The following is an 18,915-nucleotide window of genomic DNA, read 5'->3' on the forward strand; positions in this document are numbered from 1 at the left end:
GCAGAGCTGACAATAGTTCAAGCCTTTTCAGGTCCTAGCCCAGGGCCTAGTCTGCGCACAATGGATAATGCACTTTCAGTGCACTTTAGAAGTAGATTTTCCTGTTCTGCACAGGAAAATCCAGCTGCCAAAGCACATTGAAAGTGCTTTACCCTATGTGTGCAGACTAGGCCAAGGACTCCCATCCTGCCTTTAACCAAAACCCACTAAACAGACCCCCATCTTTATTTAGACGTGCTTGGTATTAAAGGAAAGACACCTCTAAAAATTCAAAATGAGGTTACACAGATTTTGAAAAATCTTCCTAAAAAACTCAGGTCACCTGAGATTGGAGTAGTTCATGTAGATCAGGGGTAGTCAGCCTGTGGTCCTCCAGATGTTCATGTACTACAATTTCCATGAGCCCCTGCCAGCAAATCTGGAGCACCACAGGTTGACTACCCCAGATGTAGATGGTGTATCCTTTCCCCCACTGAAGCAAGGAGCCATTAATTCATTTATAAGGAATACAATTAAAGGGTCCATTTCAGGTCCAAGCAGCATTGAAAACTCATTCCTGGTCATCCCCCAGCCAGTGGCCCTCACTATTCGGAAAGCAGTAGTAGGAGAACACACATGTGATTGCCTAAATATACAAGCCATCCCATTGTACAACACTGCTCCTATTAGAGTGGCAGAAATTCTATTAGTGTCCTAATGCAGATCTCTGAGCATATTCAGAATGCAAGAGATAGCCCCGTGGGATTTTCACTGCAAGAGACATTCGGAGGTGGTCTTTCATCGCTGGGCTCTGCTTCCTGACCTTAGCAGTCTCCCATCAAAACACTCCCCAAGGTCGACCCCTGCTGATATCTGACAAGGCCAGGCTAACCTGGGCTAGCCGGGTCACCATTAAGCAACTGTGGACTACTCCCCACAGGGATGGAAAGAGGCAATTCAAGAAGAATTTGCAGAACACTCCACACGGCACGTAGTTTAGCATCCTTATTCCAGCTGACTCTGCAGCAGCCTAAAAGCAAAGAATGTTTTAGACTCCAAAGCCAACTGCCTTAAAGGGCACACTTTACAGCGCCATCTCACTCATCTCCTAAGTGACATTCGGGTGGGTAGCCACGTTGGTCTGAAACAACCCAACAAAGTTTGAGTGCAGCGGCATCTTGAAGGCCAGAAAGTTTAATTCTGGGTATAAACTTCCACACACTTAGTGCATGCACCAGGGGTAGTCAAACTGCGGCCCTCCAGATGCCCATGGACTACAATTCCCATGAGCCATGGACTACAATTCCCATGGCTCATTGGAATTGTAGTCCATGGACCTCTGGAGGGCCACAGTTTGACTACCCTTGGTGCATGCACATGAAAGCTTATGCCCAGAATTCAACTTTCTGTTCTGAACTGAAACTTCCTTCAACCCCCTAAGTGAATTTGTTTTGCCACTTGCTTTGACAGCATTACATTATACAGAGAGCTTACGTGCTCAGCACATTAGATGAGGAGCACAGCTGGAACACGCACTGCCACCCTGCCACTACCTAGTTAACGATTAACCCAAAGGTATCTCCATCTTTTCCTTATCCTACCAGCAACTCCAATGATAAACACTGGGATGATCCGCCACTACCCTTTGACCCTACACCGTCTTTCCCAAGCATTCTTGAGTGCAATCACGGCTACCTAATAATACCTTTATCACCCTTGCAAAGGTGCTAAAAGAACTGAGAACTATCTACACAAGAAAGCATACACAGGGCTGTTTATAGAGCTCTGCCTTCACCAAAGATGTGTACTTAGCAAGAGTTTATTAGCCATACTCTTCATTTAAAAAAAATGAAGGCCAAAGTAGCTCACAAACACAACATGGTGAAATCATTTTATTAAAACAAAAAGTCCAAACCAAACCCCTTGAGGATTATTAGTACAGGAGTCTAAACCAGCAGAAAGTATCAAGGGTTTTTGTTTTGTTTTTTTGTAAAAAGCGACAGACATCTAGTTAGGCTGCTGTACACAGGGTATGTTTCATATGATTGCGTTTTTTAATCTAATAAAAGCTGGGGGTGTGGGGAGAGCACATGAGTCACAGCTACTACCAGCATTACCACTTGAGTTTGAGTGCAGAAGGAGACGCAAAGCGGACCCTTCCCCAAGCTCCTGCACCCCTTCCGCCCTCCCAGCTCTGCCTCAGCTATGTTTGCCAGCTCTGGGAAACTGCTGAAGATTTGGGGACGGTCACTGGGGAGAACAGGGACTTTAGCAGGGTACAATCCACCTTGAAAAGCTTCCATTTTCTCTAGGGGAACTGATACCCGTCAACTGGAGAGGAACTGTAATTTCAGGGGATCCCCAGGTCCCCCTTGGAGGCTGGCACCCCTATCTGGGAAACTGCTGGAGAGTTGGGGATGGAGCCGGGGGGGGGGGGTACGGGGACCTCACTGGGTCCCAATACCATAGACGCCTCCTTCAAAGGCATTTGTTTTCTGCAGGGGAACAGATCTCTGTCATTGGGACAGGAGCTGCAATTCCAGGTCTCCCCTGGAGGCTGGCACCCCTACTTGGGAAACTGCTAGAGATTTGGGGATGGAGATGACAGGGACCTGATTGGGGCACAATGTCCTCCCTCCCATGTCTCCACTTTCTCCAGGGGAACAGATCTCTGACGTGTGGAGAAAGACTGCAATTCCAAATCCCCCTTGGAGGCTAGCACCCCTAACTTGGAGAGTAATGGAGATCTGGGGATGGAGCCAGGGGCGTATAGGGTCCTCAGTGGGACACAACGCCCTTCCTGCCTCCCTCCCAAACACCCACTTCCTCCCAGGGAGCCGAGCCCTGTCTCCCGGGGCAACACTGCCATTCTGAAGGATCCCCCGGCCGGCCCTGGAGGCTGGCACCCCTAACTGGGAGAGTACTAGAGATTTGGGGATGGAGCCAGGAGGGTACAGGGTCTTCAGTTGGGCACAACACCCTTCCTGCCTGCCTCCCAAGCGCCCACTTCCTCCCAGAGAACGGATCCCTGTCTCCCGGGGTGACGCTGCCATTCCGGGAGATCCCCCGGCCCGCCCTGGAGGCTGGCACCCCTAACTCGGAGAGTGCTGGAGATTTGGGGATGGAGCCAGAAGGGTACAGCGCCCTCCCTGCCTCCCTCCCAAGCGCCCACTTCCTCCCGGGGGGCCGATCCCCGTCTCCCGGGGCGGCGCTGCAATTCCGGGAGATCCCCCGGCGCGCCCTGGAGGCCGGCGGCGCTGACTGACCTCGGGGCTGATGTAGGAGACGAAGGAGGGCTTGGCTGCCTTGGCCCCCGCGCCCAGCATCGCTGGCCCTGGGGCCTGGGCGGCGGGCCGGGGCGGCGTCGGGAGCTCCTCCCAGGAGGAGTCGAGCTGCTCTCCGGGCTCCTCGTGCGGCGCCGTCTTGCTCCGTCTGGCGTAGTTGACTCCGCCCATCCTCCGCGCGGCGGCCCGAGCCTCGCTCCGCTCGCGCCTCCGCGCGCGGCCTCCCCTATTTGTGGAGGCGCGCCCCGCCCCCGAGCCGCGCCGCCATTGGGCCGGCGCGCGGTCACTCGGCGCCCATCGCCCGCCCACGGGCCCCTCGCCTTCCGTCGATTGGTGCCAGCCGGGACGGCGGTTTGGTTCTCGTGCGGAGGGGCGGGGCCGGGAAGCCGGCATGGGTTCAAAGCCGAGCTCGGATTGACAGCTTCGCCCACCAATTCGGGAGCTTCTAAGGTTTTCTGATGGGTGGGCGAAGCCAACGACGTAATGAAGGGAGAAGTTGTTCTACTTGGGGAATGGGGTTGCCATATCTGGGTTGGGAAATACCGGGAGACTTTGGGGTTGGAGGCAGGAGTGGGCGGGGTTTGGAACTTCAAAGGAGTATAATGCTACGGAGTCCACCCTCCAAAACAGCCATTTTCTCCCGTGGAACGGATATCTTTAGTCTGGAAAACGGCTATAACAACTGGAGGTACCCAGGTGCCACCTGGAGGTTGGCAACCCCAGCACTGGCTGAGAGCGACCATAGCAGGGGTAGGTGAACTATGGCTCTCCAGATGTCCATCTGGCAGGGACTCTCAGGAATTGTAGTCATAGAATCATAGTTTTGGAGGGGACCACCAGGGTCATCTAGTCCAACCCCCCTGCACTATGCAAGAACTCACAACTACCGCCTACCCACAATGACTCCAATTTCATATCCCAGTGATTCCCCCCTCCCCCCCCAAAAAATATCTTCAGAATATACCCTGGCCTGGAGGAAATTCACCTACCATCCCACAATGGTGACCAGCAATTCCCTGGGTTTGCAAGGAAGGGCCACAAGAGACCATTCAAAAGGACTGTTGCAAGAGCTGACAAACAAACAGATCCCAACAACTCTAAAGAGCTGAGAGAAACAGATACCATCTCTCTTCTCCCCATTTTATTCTTAGAAGAAGAAGAGTTGGTTCTTTTATGCTGCTTTTCCCTACCTGAAGGAGGCTCAAAGCGGCTTCCAGTCGCCTTCCCTTTCCTCTCCCTACAACAGACACCCTGTGAGGGAGGTGAAGCTGAGAGAGCCCTGATATTACTGAAGAAGAGTTGGTCCTTATATGCTGCTTTTCTCTACCCAAAGGAGTCTCAAAGAGGCTTACAATTGCCTTCCCTTCCTCTCTCCATAACAGACACCCTGTGAGGGAGGTGAGGCTGAGAGAGCCCTGATATTCCTGCTCGGTCAGAACAGCTTTATCAGTGCTGTGGCAAGCCCAAGGTCACCCAGCTGGCTGCACGTGGGGGAAAGCAGGGTTCTACGATAAATACTGTGGGAGAGGACAAATCTGGCCTTGTCTATGAAGTGCCCAATGCATAACCTTGCTCCTTGCAACTGAGGGCAAGTTGGCTCACCCAATGAAAACTAACATAATTACATAGGACTCTTGTGACTCAGTATGCTGTATTTCTCTCTCTCTCTCTCTCTCTCTCTCTCTCTCTGCATAGAAGGGTGGTTTTTTGGCTGCTGCCTGCTGTTAGGAAATATTTTGCCTACTTCCTACCTCATCTTCGAAGGAGCTCAGAGCAGCACAGCATAGTTCTGCGAGGCAGGTTATGATGAGATAAAGGGAACTGCTCCATGGGCTACAGCTTCCAGGCCCGAGAATACAGCCGCCTCTCATTTCCAATGCCAACCACCATATAAGTATTGTAATAATGTAATTAAGGCGTCTTGCCTCGGCTTCCTGGCAAACAGCCATCCTGTCTGAAAGGGGTTTACTTGTTAAACCACTCAGCAAGATAAGTGAAACAGCAGGATTATCAAAGCAGCTTAGGTTATTAAATGAAAGAAACTTTCCCTAACCGTACAAAGCAGTATTAAATTGACTTGGGGAAAAAAACTCTGCTGGAGTATCTAGACCTGCCTGAGAGAACTCTTCCAAATCTTCCGTTGGTCCAGAACAGAGCAACCAGGTTACTGATTTTTAAACACTGACGAAGCTGAATACAGGGACTGTATCATTCCTGTAAGGAGCTGCTCCTTAGAATGCCAGATCCTGAAGATGAAGCTCATCTTCAGTTGCCTCCAGTAACCCTAAATTCATAGAATCATAGAGTTGGAAGGGACCTCATAGGTCATCTAGTCCAACCCCCTGCACTATGCAGGACACTCACATCCCCTCCCCTGTTTATTTGGGCAACCAAGGGGACACAAAAATGTTAGCAAAGTGATTGTTCGTGAACTTGTTAATAGAGTAAAGAAACCTTAATTCAGGAACATGAACATGGAAAAAGGGTGAGAGATACAAGTCTTTACTACGTAGCCAGCTGAGAAATGGTTCTATTGTGTGGAACTTCTGAGAAGAAGCAGGATACAGACCTAAGACTAGCAATCTGCAGAAGGACAAGGAATTACCCTTGTCAGAAGGTAAGGTAAAGGTATCCCCTGTGCAAGCACCGAGTCGTGTCTGACCTCTAGCGTTTTCTTGGCAGACTCAGTAAAGGGTGGTTTGCCATTCCCTTGTCAGAAGGAATAGAGTCAAAATTTCCTATGGGACAAGCTTTCCCTCTGCTGCCCCCTGCAGGGTCTTCTTTTTCTTTTGTATCCTGGACACTGTATTTATACCCCAACAGAAGATGCCAGAACATCTCCCAGCATCCCCAAACAACATGCCTGTCAGAGCTCTTCTGATCAGTCATGAAACTGTTCTTCTGGTTTGTTGCAGATGCAAATGTGCACATGGTGACTTGAGGGTTCTCAGGGCGAGGTTTGAGGAACAGTACTCTTGTACTCTTGTGGCACGGAGTGATAAGGCAGCCAACATGCAGTCTGAAGCTCTGCCCATGAGGCTGGGAGTTCAATCCCAGCAGCCGGCTCAAGGCTGACTCAGCCTTCCATCCTTCCGAGATCGGTAGAATGAGTACCCGGCTTGCTAGGGGGTAAAACGGTAATGACTGGGGAAGGCACTGGCAAACCACCCTGTATTGAGTCTGCCATGAAAACGCTAGAGGGCGTCACCCCAAGGGTCAGACATGACCCAGTGCTTGCAGTCAGTCAACCACAGAGACTCACCCCAAATCCTAGAGCCCCTGACAACAGACATTTCACTAAGGGATTTTTTCTCTCTTTTAGCAGATTAACGGTCTTCTAGTTTAAGGTGACCAGATTGTCCCACTTTTAGAGGGACATCTGGGGGTACCTGGCAAATTGTACTTATGTTGCAAGTAATATATATGTATGTATGTATATGTATGTATGCATGCATGTATATGTATGTATATGTATATATAAGGTAAAGGTATCCCCTGTGCAAGCACCGAGTCATGTCTGACCCTTGGGGTGACGCCCTCTAGCGTTTCCATGGCAGACTCAATACGGGGTGGTTTGCCAGTGCCTTCCCCAGTCATTACTGTTTTACCCCCCAGCAGCAAGCTGGGTACTCATTTTACCGACCTCAGAAGGATGAGCCGGCTGCTGGGATTGAACTCCCAACCTCATGGGCAAAATTACAATGCTACTTTTGTGTTCTATGCGTTCTAGGAAAATTCTTGTTGCTCCATATAGACCAAATTTTTAATCAAGAGCCTCCCCTCCCCCCGGTCACTTTACCAATGTTAAAATCTGGTCACCATATGAGCTTTGGGTGCCTTTGTTCCTCCCATTATACTATGAGGTGGCAACCCAGTAACAGATTTGCCAAATTAAAGATACAGGTTTGGGGAAACAGCTGCTGCTTTCCAGAAATTATCTAGGAGCACCAGTTGTAGAAATATGCAGACTAGGTTTATGTTTCAACTTGGTGCCTGTTTTGAATTCCTTTCTCTAGTCTTTGGTCCATCTACTTTAATACAAAAGCCTGATTTGTATCAAGCGTTGACGATATTGCAGTTAAGTTACCGCAACCCGAAATCCGTTCTTAGAATGCAGCAGGCATTGGCCACAATCCAGGAAATAGTGTGTACATACAGGCAAAGGAAACACGCTCACTGTCTTTTTAAGGAGCTGAAATCTAGTGTTTTAAAAATGTCCATCAAGGACATATTTTGTTTTGTAGCACGAAAGGAGGCAGAAAGGGTGGCATATCCATAGCACGGCTACTTCTGAGCAAGATAAACGCTCCTCTCACCCTCTACTTTGCAGCTTAGGGGAGAGCTGCGGAGTCCACAGAGCCTTCTGCGAGAAACCAAGGTGATAAAGCAAGGAAGGCAGTAAGTCTCTGACTGCAGTGTATAATATATATTGAAAATATTTATATGCCGTTTTTCCAATTCACTCAGGTTAAGTGACGGAGATAATGTTTGCATCTTCTTATTCCAGTGAACCTCTATTATGTCTCTCCAAATTAACAGGAAAATACCTGGAAACATTGCATGATGTACAGGAGCCTCAAACACTTGCACTGCAGCAGACAGCCAAACAATGAAAAGACATACAACTTGGTATTGGATGGCAGCACATCTAACATGCACTCTTTAATCGACAGCCGGAAGGCAGCAAAATATCCCCCCTAATTGGACCTGCATCCAGAGTCTTAAGAATGTAGGTAGTTATGAGTTCCTACATTGTGTAGGTCCTACTTGATGACCCTGGAGGTTCCTTCCAACTCTACGATTCTATGACATTCAAGTTTTCAGAACCAAAGGCTGTAGCCTCCCACTGCTAAACATCACTCCCCCCCCCAATGCTGTTCCTGAGGGTGCATTGATCCCCCTCCCCCTAAAATAAATTTCAGGACGACAACAACAGAAGGGGGAGAAATTGGCTGAAATCACTACCTCTCTTCCAAAAACATTTGCCTTTAAGTGCAGCTGGATATTTTCTGTACATTATGTGGCTACTGTATTTACGCTGTGTGTCTATTAATGAAAATTCTAGCCAAAGGACAAGCAATAATAAAAAATGGGAGTCCGATGGATTCTGCAAACTTGGCTAGTGAGGTCCCTGCTATGCAATGAACACAAAGCTATTTAACAGGTTTTAGTTTTTATTTCAGTATTCCACTGTAGTGCTGTAACAAATCACACCTGTGTACCAGAGCATACATCAACAAACAGATGTAAACCTGAATTACACCACTGCTATAATAGTTAGCTGTTTGAAAGAGACATAAGCATACACTATGGCCACAAATAATTTTCTGGGATTTTGTCTGATAGCCTTCAGTTTGCCAGAAATATAGTCATCTACTTTCTGTCACTGAACAATTTAGTACAGAATAGCTAATGCAGCAATCTCACAGGCACTGATATGGCAAACTTTTATTTTCATTAAGAGCTAACACTGACAAAGCTATGTGAAAGTCATGAGCCAACCCTTTTCAAATTGGAAAAATGCCCTCGTAACTTTCATTGTAAGCAAAATTTCAGAAAGTTATTCTTTTGGCCTCGCTATGTCAAAGTCGATCATACAAAGACCTAGGCATGAAACTAAAATGATACTTTTTAAAAAGCCCTTCTATTAAAAACAAAGTCATGCGGTTTTTGATCAATTATGCAATTGCTAAAATTGGTGCAAGTCCATACTGTATACATTTAGCATTTATACTGCTAAAGCGTAACTAACAAGGAACCTGATTAGAGTAACACAAATCTGCTTTAATTACACCGTTATATCACTAAGGAGACAAATGCCATGAGATTGGCAGAAACATTGAATTGAGAGCACTTAAATAGCAGAATAAGAGTGTGTTAACGCTTCACATTTAGAAGAAATAATCCTGCAGCTTCACTTTACAAAAGAAGTGTTCTGCTGTAAAATATTCAGCAAAGGGGAACTGTATTTCTAATATAAAGCAACTTACAGCGAGTGTCAAAAGTAACAGAAAGTTCTAAATAAAATAGCAAAATACACAAAGCAACTGAAGCACAAAACACTGTATTAAATACAGTCAGGATTTAAGTACACAGTGTACCACTTTAACATAAAGAACGGAAAAGGGGAGCTATTAATATTAGAACTTAAGAGAGAAGAGACAGCCTAATTAAAAATAGGAATAGAGTTTCCATTTGTGATCTCTTTCCATCCAGCCACCATTAGTCTGCACATCCTTGAAAAATGGTGTGAATGCCCCACGTAAGTAATTTTTCTAACTTGTTGGATGCTTTAAAGAGACACTGAGAAAGAAAATCTAACAACAAATGGCCTCAAGTTATCACTTTCTGCATTAACACTGAATGTGCATTAAAAAAAACACACACACACAACCCAAATCCTAAAAGTTATCATAGTCTTTCTTGTCTTTTTTCCCCTCAGCTTCAAACCCATCAACGCCATCACTGTCCCGTCTTCTTTTGCGGTTGTTGTGGATACTGAAACGCTGGTTCATCTGGGGCAAAGGATCCATGCCTAGAACTTTGTGTATTTGACGGAATGCGAGGAGCCGTAGGGCAAACTAAGAGCGGGTAGGGGGTGAGGGTGGGGAGACAAGCATTGAAATTAACTTCTACAAATTTTACTTAAGGCACTTCAATGAATCAAGACTGCATTTAACAGTCTGTAAAGTTTTCAGAATTCTTCAATATGCTAACTTTTGCCACATATTAGCTAAGTGCTACAATAATATTTATTTTTATTTGGATTTATATACCGTCGTTCCTGGGGATAAGCATGCACTGGAAAAATGCAATTTTGTTTGGTTCCTGGCTGAACCACAAACCGAACTGATTTATGGTCCTGCAAAACCTACCGAATGGGACCAGAGTCCCTTTAAGCAGAGTTTGCAGAAAGCCTGAAAAACAGTTGTGCAGTGGCCACTGGGCTGTCTTGTGAGGTTTAAAGGGACATCAGATTAAAGGGACATCAGCTTAAACAGTTCCGCAGGGCCTGCAAAAAGGAGCTCTTCCGCCAGGCATTTGGTTGAGACCAGGCACAACCAACAGCGAATGAAGGGTCCCCGCTCCCCCCACTCCCCCCCTTCCCCCCAGAACTCCACAAAAGTGCTCTGGACCTGTTGTGGTATTGCAATGTTGCATCTTTATACTATTTATTATATTGTTATACTGTTATATTGTTATTCTGTTATAATGTTATTAATTACTGTATGTTTTTAACGAAGACTGTTTCATGTATTGTTGATTAGTTTAATGTAAACTGCCCTGAGCCTTCGGGGAGGGCGGCATATAATAATAATAAATAAATAAAACCAGAAGACAGCCTGAAAAACAGCTATGCAGTGGGAAACAGCTGAGCGGCAGGTAGTACTAGTGAAAGCCGTTTTTGTGGCTTTCACCAGAACAGAAAGCAGGGCTTTAAAGGAACTCAAACCCTTTATAAACTGTTCACAAACTACAAACGAATTTTGATTTGTAGTTCAGTTCATGCCCATTCCAATTTGTGAATGTTCTGTGAATTTAAAACATTAGTCATATCATGGACAGGGGTTGCCAACTGCCTAGGAGAACACTGTCCTGTCTTTTTAACTGAAGCTCAAGGTGTGAAAAGTGAAGCTTTTCATGGCAGGGAGGGTAAATAACACTCCATTAAGGGGATATGACACTTAGGTCTCCTACGGAGAGTTTGCTGCAAGATATTCATGCCTTTCCCCCCATTCTCTTCTATCAAAAAGGGGCTGGCACTTTCAGCTCCATCTTAAGAACCCTTCCTGGGAATAAACCCCATTGAATGAACTTGAGCAGACCAGCTCAGAACAGTGGTCTCTGTTATAATGTGTCAACAGTCAGAAGACCCCTGATAGGCCAAAAGGTTTCCTAACTACTAATAGTGATAGTCGCTGCTTTCTGTTTTGATTTACTTGGTGCTTTTCATAATGCAGTTACATTTGTCTGAGGCCAGGAAGTGGCCCCAGGGGTTTAAGATCGGGCTCCCCTCTCCCCTCAGAGGCAAGTACTAGACTGGCCTCGAATCTCCCAAGATGATCTACCCCTGAGACACCAACCTGACTAATCATCTGCCCACCTGGACCACCCAGTGGGCCCGCGTGGGATGCATTTTTTTACCAAATTATCACCATCAATTGTGAATGAGTTTTAGAATACTGTTTTAACTGGGGTTTTAATGGGGGGTATTAATGTTTATTATGTTATTGATTTGTATTGTGAAAATGTACACCGCCGTGAGCCAGTTCGCTGAGAGTAGCAGTCATATAAGTCCAAGTGTCATTACTTAAATGATTTTCTTAGAAATGGCATTTTATTTTTTCAACCTGCTCAGGGCCTTCTCAGTTGACAGGTAACTGATAATAAAACATAGATTTTCCTTTTGCCCCAGGAAGAGTTCCAAAAACTAGAGTTTATAGGCGATTCATTCATTTTTTAGCTTTTATTGCTAAAAACGGCATATGATCACTCTCTGCACAGCAGATATCCACTACATTTTGCCTTTTTATTAACTTGAAAATCACCTGTGCGCTTGAAGTAATATCTTCCCGCTGCTGGTCTGTCATTAAAGCGAGCGTGTCAAAAGGGTCTTTTTCACAGGGGTCCAGAAGGCCAGGACCGCCTAGATCAAGAAGAATAAATAACTTTAATTCTATTATAAGGCGGCAGAAGAGATAACATTACTGTAATGGATAATATTACTTGTTAGCTTAGGTAATAACAGAAGAATGCGTCACGTACATAAACCTTAAAGTTGAAACACATTACACAGGTTTTCTTTTAAGATGGTAGAAAAGAACAAATGTCCAGTAGTGCCTTGAAGTCTAATAACATTTGTGGCAATCTATGAGCTTTTGAAGCCTCTTGTGGCGCAGGGTGGTAAGGCAGCCGACATGCTGTCTGAAGCTCTGACCATGAGACTGGGAGTTCGATCCCAGCAGCTGGCTCAAGGTTGGCTCAGCCTTCCATCCTTCCGAGGTCGGTAAAATGAGTACCCAGCTTACTTACTGGGGGGTAAAATGGTAATGATTGGGGAAGGCACTGGCAAACCACCCCGTATTGAGTCTGCCAAGAAAACGCTAGAGGGCGTCACCCCAAGGGTCAGACATGACTCTGTGCTTGCACAGGGGATACCTTTACCTTTATGAGATTTTGTGAGTCACTACTCACTTCTTCAGATACAGCCAAAATGTATCTGAAAAATATAGTGAGCATAGCGGTATCTGAAGAAGTTAGCAGAGAGTTACGAAAACTCCTGTCTTGCCACAAACTTTGTTCCTCTTTAAGGTGCTGCTGGACTCTTCTTCTTTTCTACTGCTACAAACAGACTAACACAGCCACCCCTCTTGATTCACCTTTAAGGATAATTCCTGAAGATATACATTCAAACACTCTTCTTAGTGCATCCCCAGGGCTTTGTGGTCCAGTTGCACTGCTAATTGCCTTTTCGACTAATAATTCCATGGCCTAAGCAGAATGAAGAGAAATAAAGACTATGGTTTGTACATCCATTTACGAAAGAGATGCAGGGCTTCGCCAAGAACTTGCACCCAGCACCAAAGGATTGCAAGGAGGTTGTCCAAAATAGCTGTAAGTCAATGGCCGCCAGGTAATATTGACAAAACGTTAAGCATATAATTAACTTCATCAGCGTCCGCTGGAAGCCCAAGCACACGTTTAAGGTTCATTTAATTGTATGTACTAATTGATTTGTTGTTACTGTTATTATGGAAATGGTTCTCTTTTTGTTGAAATCTTCCCTGGGCTCTCCTTGGAATAGAAGAGAAAATTAGACATCAGAAAAATAAATAGTAAATACTAGCATATATATTTCAATACAGAAACAGGACACATATTACCAACTCTGGCATTTCCTTTTACATTCCACAAAATGTCATCTCGGCCTGTACGTGGACTAAGTAAATGAATGGAGACTGGAATCTGGGGCAATGCTGCCATGAAAATGGGACTCTATTACAAGAAATATTGAAGAGCCTTATATTGCAGGAAATTAAAAAGATTGCCAACAAACAAACAAACAAACAAACAAACAAACAAACAAACAAACAGTGAGACAACTCATAGGTCAAATGCTGCTGTTAGATGGCTACCAGCAACCACAAATCTCAATGTGGAGAACCCTTGGAGATCACAGGCTACCCTATTGCGCATCACACACAACTTGGGAGGAGGAGAAATGTCTTTCACTATGAGCTGGCCTGCTTATATGCCAAATGACAACCATAAATAAGGCCAACCTAAATCAGAGGGCCTTCATCAATAGTTTTAACAGGACACCATCTCTAAACAATAGCCCCCATCCGCAGATACTTAAATCTGGAGACCCTGACAGCTCTTTCTGCAAGCCTCAGAAAAGTCCCAGGTTTGAAGAATATGTAATCTTAAAGTGTTGGGGGTTAAAGCTGCAAAGATGATGCAACCTTCCTTGAAGCCCACACACGCACCACAGGAGAGGATGCACAAACCTCCCCACCCGCTCTCTCCTATCAATGCTGTGCTCTAAGATGGTCTTGGAACCTGTACTGGTAAAGAGATGGGGAAAGTTGTACATGAGCTACCCACTCCTGCTGCTGCCAATCTCCAAGACTTGGGAAGATGGCAACAAATATTGAGCTGCCCCGATAAACCAGTATGAGGAAAATTGGTGGAAGCCAGAGACTACTTCCTTGTATGAGCTCATGGGTCTCTCCTTAGATCAGGCTTTCTCAACCAGGGTTTTGTGAAACCCCAGAGTTTCTAGATGGCCCTGGGAGGGTTTCTTGAATGGATGGGAGTTAATTAATTTTTAATATATATTTTAAGTTTGTTAAACATTTATTGGGTGATATATAGTCATGTCAACTCAACCCCCCCCCCATGGCCAAAGATGGGCCTGGGAAGAGGAGGGGCCACAGGCAGGCATGTATCTCTGCTTCCCAACCATTCTTCTCTGCTTCCCAACCATATTCGGCATGATCCCGCCACTTCTGGGATTTCTCAAAGCCTGAAGAATATTGCAGGGGTTTCGCAATGGCTGCTTTAAATCTAAAAGCTGCCTTAAATCTAAACCATTATTAGTCATAGCCAAGTAGCACAATAAAAAGCAGATTTGCAGGTACTTAAGTTGGCTGTAAAGTAATTCCAACAAACTTCATGCATAATCCTTAAAAGACAGAGAAGGAAAGTTAGGGGTTTTATACACTGCTTTTCTCTACCATAAGGAATCTCAAAGCAGCTTACAATCCTTCCCTTCCTTCTCCCCACAACAGGCACCTTGAGAGGCAGGTGGGACTGAGTTCTGAGAGAACTCGACTGGCCCAAGGTCACCCAGCAGAGTGGGGAATCAAATTTGGATGAGAGTCCATAGTTCTTAACCACTGGACCATGCTGGAGAAATAAACCACTTCTGAAGTCATTTGGTAGAAAATCAAACACTCATCCTATGTTATTATCACCATCTTATAGAGCAGGGGTAGTAAACCTGTGGTCCTCCAGATGTCCATGGATTACAATTCCTATGAGCCCCTGCCAGCATTTGCTGGCAGGGGATCATGGGAATTGTAGTCCATGAACATCTGGAGGACCACAGGTTGACTACCCCTGTTGTAGAGGGAAACTTCTTTAAAATGTTGTGCATTGTTCAGAAAGAAGCAAATCAAAGGCTTAACAGAAGTTATGACAAACGTGGAGATAAAAAACACCATCAGAAATCTGAGAGTTCACTGGAAACGCCTTTGTGGATCTAAAATTACTTACCCAGCTTGGAAAGTCAGACCAAGTGGGGACTCGCTGACAGAGGTCACGAAGAATGCGTATGATAATGACACAGGACTGCAGACCATTAGCTCTAGCCTTGAGAGCAATACAAAATCAAGTCAATTAATCCCAGGGCGAACAGAAAAGAGGCCTTTAAGAAAGCTAAAACGCCACTGTTCAATGGAAGCTCAAACACACACAAAAAGAAACAAGCCGGTTGAACACATTCCAGAGCTGCCATTGACAGAAGCATTTTATGCAAAGGTTAGTTAGTAACTTAACAAGTCAAGGTGTACAGGTGGTACGCGGCTAACATCCCTTGGTTTCCTGCACACTTTGACCTATGGTTCATCTGTAACAGCAAATATGGTATCTTCCTATGATAGAAATACAAAAGTAAAGAGCTAACAAGTATAGAGACTGAAAGGCCGTGGGAATCTCTTTGGTTTCCTTTCTGTGCCTTTGCCAGAGCGCAAAGTCACTGAACCAAATAGTTTCTCACCTTTCGTTCCCTACACTTAATGCATTTATAGAAATAAAGGGAAAAGTCTTAGATCTAACACACAGAGCTTTAAACACATATTCTGTTATTTAAAGCAAAGTTACTCTGCAGCCTTATGGAATTACATTACCAATACAGAACAGATGATTCCCCCAAAATGAGTCAAGCTTTAGTTGCCGTCTCAATGGCCAGAAAAACTAAGTTGTCAAATTGGCAAGAACAGCGTAAAGCAGCTCTTCCATACAGATCTTTCCAAGATAAATTAATTTTTTTTCCTGGTCATTTTTAATTTTAAATATGTAGATAGATATATTTACTAAGGGCAAACTTGGTTCCCACCCCCACATAGTTCAACATCCAACTGAGCAACTGAACTACTCTCTCTCATAAGGCTACAAGAAGAAAGTAAAATGATGTTCCGAACCTGGAACCACTTAGCGTGGCGTAGAGCAGCCAGAGCGTCAAGGCATTTTTGCCTGTCCAAGACGTCCGGTGGGTCTTTCACCATACCCGAGGTTACATCTAAAATGGATTGAATTCGCAAAATGCAGTGAGGAATGGGTGTTTGACCAGGTGAGCAAGACAATTCCTTAAATTAGCTTCCGTGTCACACGTGCCATTTACAATGCAACCCCTGTCTCCAATGCGTTCAGTAGTACCTCTCAATCCAGACAAGGACGAGCCCCGTATCTTGGCTATTAAGAGCATAATTAAGATTAGCTCTTAGTCTTATTTTTAAATTGCCCACCAGATTATTCAGTACGTCTTTATCGGTTAAAACAACCTCTGGGGGGGGGGAAATAAATTTCCCCTAAAATTAAATGTTGAAGGAAGAATGGTTGGACACAGTGCACCAGCACAGGAAACACAAGACAGAAGGAACACAAAAATCCACTTGAATGAAGCAAAAGTTACAACAAACGGTGAGCAAAATCTATCAGGAAGTTCTCTTGCACAAGCTGCATTGAAATGAACTGTGCCATTTGTATTCGGTATACCATTCATTTTAACAAAACTTGTGCAGAAGAACTTCTGGGTGGATTGTGCCCTATGTTTGTTGGGAAAACTTAAAATGGTCACATGCTACCTTAGACCTAGTCCTAGTTAATGGACCAAAATTCATCCTAGACACTTTAGGCCCTGGATATAGGATGATACCTCACATTAATGCAAGGTAAATATCTAGATATTTACAGAAACAATCCAGATTATTTAGTTTTGTAGCACTGAAAGGAATATGGAACATGGAATAGAGTTCCAAGTTAAGAATATCTACAGATTTTCAGTATTTCTTGAGCTGTCTGGATTCCTATAGTATCATACCATGTATATCCATCCCAATTTCATCAACAAAGATATCAAGAGAAAGCTGAAAAGTCTTGAAAAGAAAAGCCTACACCATGAAGAGCAGAAGCAATAAGCAGTGTAAGAGAAAGAAAGAAAAACCCACACACTGCATCTAGTAAAGTCCTATTTTCAACAACAAAAAAAGGATTTTAGTAAGTACTATAGCAATTGTGACTGAATATGTTACATATATAACTTTTATAACAGAATAAAATCAGAGTCCTTCAACTGCCTATATTGGCCTGCAGTTCCACAATTTTGTCACTGCTGTTGATCAGTAAAAGGTACTTCCTGCTAATTTTTAAACTCCTGCTGAAGTAATATATTTGCTGTTACAATCCATGGCTCAGGTGCCATGAGGAAAAACATGGGTTTTGTGTGGATTATTCAACGGTTGACAGAACATTTAAATGTAGTTGAATGCAAGCAAACGTACTAGTAACAGCAAAATCAAGGACTCATGAGACACACCAACTAGAAGAACACATGCTGAAGGATTTAACTCAGTGGTAGTCAAACTGCGGCCCTCCAGACATCTGGAGGGCCACATTTTGACTACCCCTGATTTAACCCATCAGGCTTGAAGGTCAACCACTTGAGTCTCAAGAAGAGAGGACACATCAAGCCTGAACTTCTGTCAATGGCACAGATGATCGCAGCACATGATAATCCGATTTAATCCACTACAATGTTACATCAATTTTCTTTTCTCCTTCCTTATATGGACGTTTTACTAGAGGGACTCATGTCGTTTTTCTACAGGGTGACTTTTAAGGACTATACCGATACAGCAAAGAATGAATCAGACCAGTGAGAAATTTAAAAGCAAATAAAAGGTGACAGTAGGATCACAAGCGTATCAAGGAGAAGGAGAGTGAAATTTAAGAAAGAGTGGGTCAACTGAGGCCAAAGTAAATAGCATGATTGAATAACTGACACATTTATTTATTACGTTTCGCGATTAACTCTGACAAAAGTTAATCTGTCAATTCAACTTGACTGTAGGAGCAAGCTCCCCATGTCTAACACAAAGCTATTTCTACTCTTTTATAAATATTTACATATAAATAGGTGTAATTACTTCAGTTTCTTTTTAATCTGAAGTATTGAATCATTTTAAGAATAATGGTATAAAACACTGTATTTGAAAGCACTGCTTGTTGATGAAAGCTTGGGCCTGACCTATATATAATTAACCAAGCAAAACCCTCTAGAAAAACCTTTAGGGAAAAAATGCAAGTTTTGCCATTGACCTCAGCAGAAGACGGACTGTATTCATTCTGTATCAAGGTTGAAGCTATCAGAAGATGCCAAAGCAGCTATAGAAACTGGGAATATATCTGGGCTGGATATCCATTAGAAGAACTCTTCTATATGTGGATTTTTGCATCTTAAGACTCCAAGTGGATTAACCCCTTAAACACTGGTCCTTACAAGAAAAAGATGCCCAACACCCTATTGACCTCAACCAACCAGTTTTATCTCCAAGTGCAGATTTTTTTTTACGTTCTATAAATAAGGGGTTAATCTTCAGTAAGACATGCTGTGTCCACACTATTTCCTTATTAAAAAGTTAACAGGTATGCCATTCTCTTTCAATGTGCAGCTGTGAGTTACTACCCAGTCAACTATTTCAAAGCTAGTGTGAACACTGCTTAATTCTAGAGAAGAGAGAGACAAAGACAAGAAAAAAAGACAAAACACAAAAAAGTAACAGTTAATGCTAGGACTATGCAACCAAACCCCCTCTTTCTTTATGGCAGGTGTGACACTGAGCTTTAGAAAAACCTTGGTCAAAAATCCTTCCAATGTCTTGGCAGCCATCCCTGACAGGATCAATTGTCTCTGCTAGAAGGCTTTGGACCGGGGCTAATAAGCTATGGATAAAAAAAAAAAATAGATACACACAGATACACTTTGCTGAAGAAAACACATTCCACAGCACAGGTTAGAGCATCTTTACTACAACTGTAACTGGAGTCAGTTCAGTGAAATTTACTGTTAAATGCACAAAACTGTAAA

General features: G+C 44.2%; 2 protein-coding genes across 4 annotated transcripts in view; both read right to left on the reverse strand.

Moving 5' to 3' along the window:
• The window catches only part of MTMR12 (myotubularin related protein 12), a 49,081-nt gene extending 45,594 nt beyond the window's left edge, over positions 1-3,487 (reverse strand). The window contains exon 1 of the mRNA XM_077346925.1: positions 3,246-3,487. Coding sequence (XP_077203040.1) covers positions 3,246-3,434 — 189 coding nt within the window. The 5' untranslated portion in view covers positions 3,435-3,487. The remainder of the gene's footprint in view (positions 1-3,245) is intronic.
• A 4,932-nt stretch (positions 3,488-8,419) lies between these two features.
• ZFR (zinc finger RNA binding protein) overlaps positions 8,420-18,915 on the reverse strand; it is a 38,765-nt gene continuing 28,269 nt past the window's right edge. The window contains exons 16-20 of one of the 3 annotated variants that reach the window (XM_077346926.1): positions 15,971-16,068; positions 15,045-15,140; positions 12,644-12,755; positions 11,813-11,910; positions 8,420-9,844 (exon numbers count right to left, since the gene is read on the reverse strand). In XM_077346926.1, coding sequence (XP_077203041.1) covers positions 9,665-9,844; positions 11,813-11,910; positions 12,644-12,755; positions 15,045-15,140; positions 15,971-16,068 — 584 coding nt within the window. In that variant the 3' untranslated portion in view covers positions 8,420-9,664. Of the gene's footprint in view, positions 9,845-11,812; positions 11,911-12,643; positions 12,756-15,033; positions 15,141-15,970; positions 16,069-18,915 lie in introns of those variants that run through there. The other 2 variants (XR_013233001.1, XM_077346927.1) reach the window with 2 other exon arrangements.

The sequence above is a fragment of the Paroedura picta genome, chromosome 7, assembly GCF_049243985.1.
Source record: "Paroedura picta isolate Pp20150507F chromosome 7, Ppicta_v3.0, whole genome shotgun sequence".
Classification (NCBI taxonomy): domain Eukaryota; kingdom Metazoa; phylum Chordata; class Lepidosauria; order Squamata; family Gekkonidae; genus Paroedura; species Paroedura picta.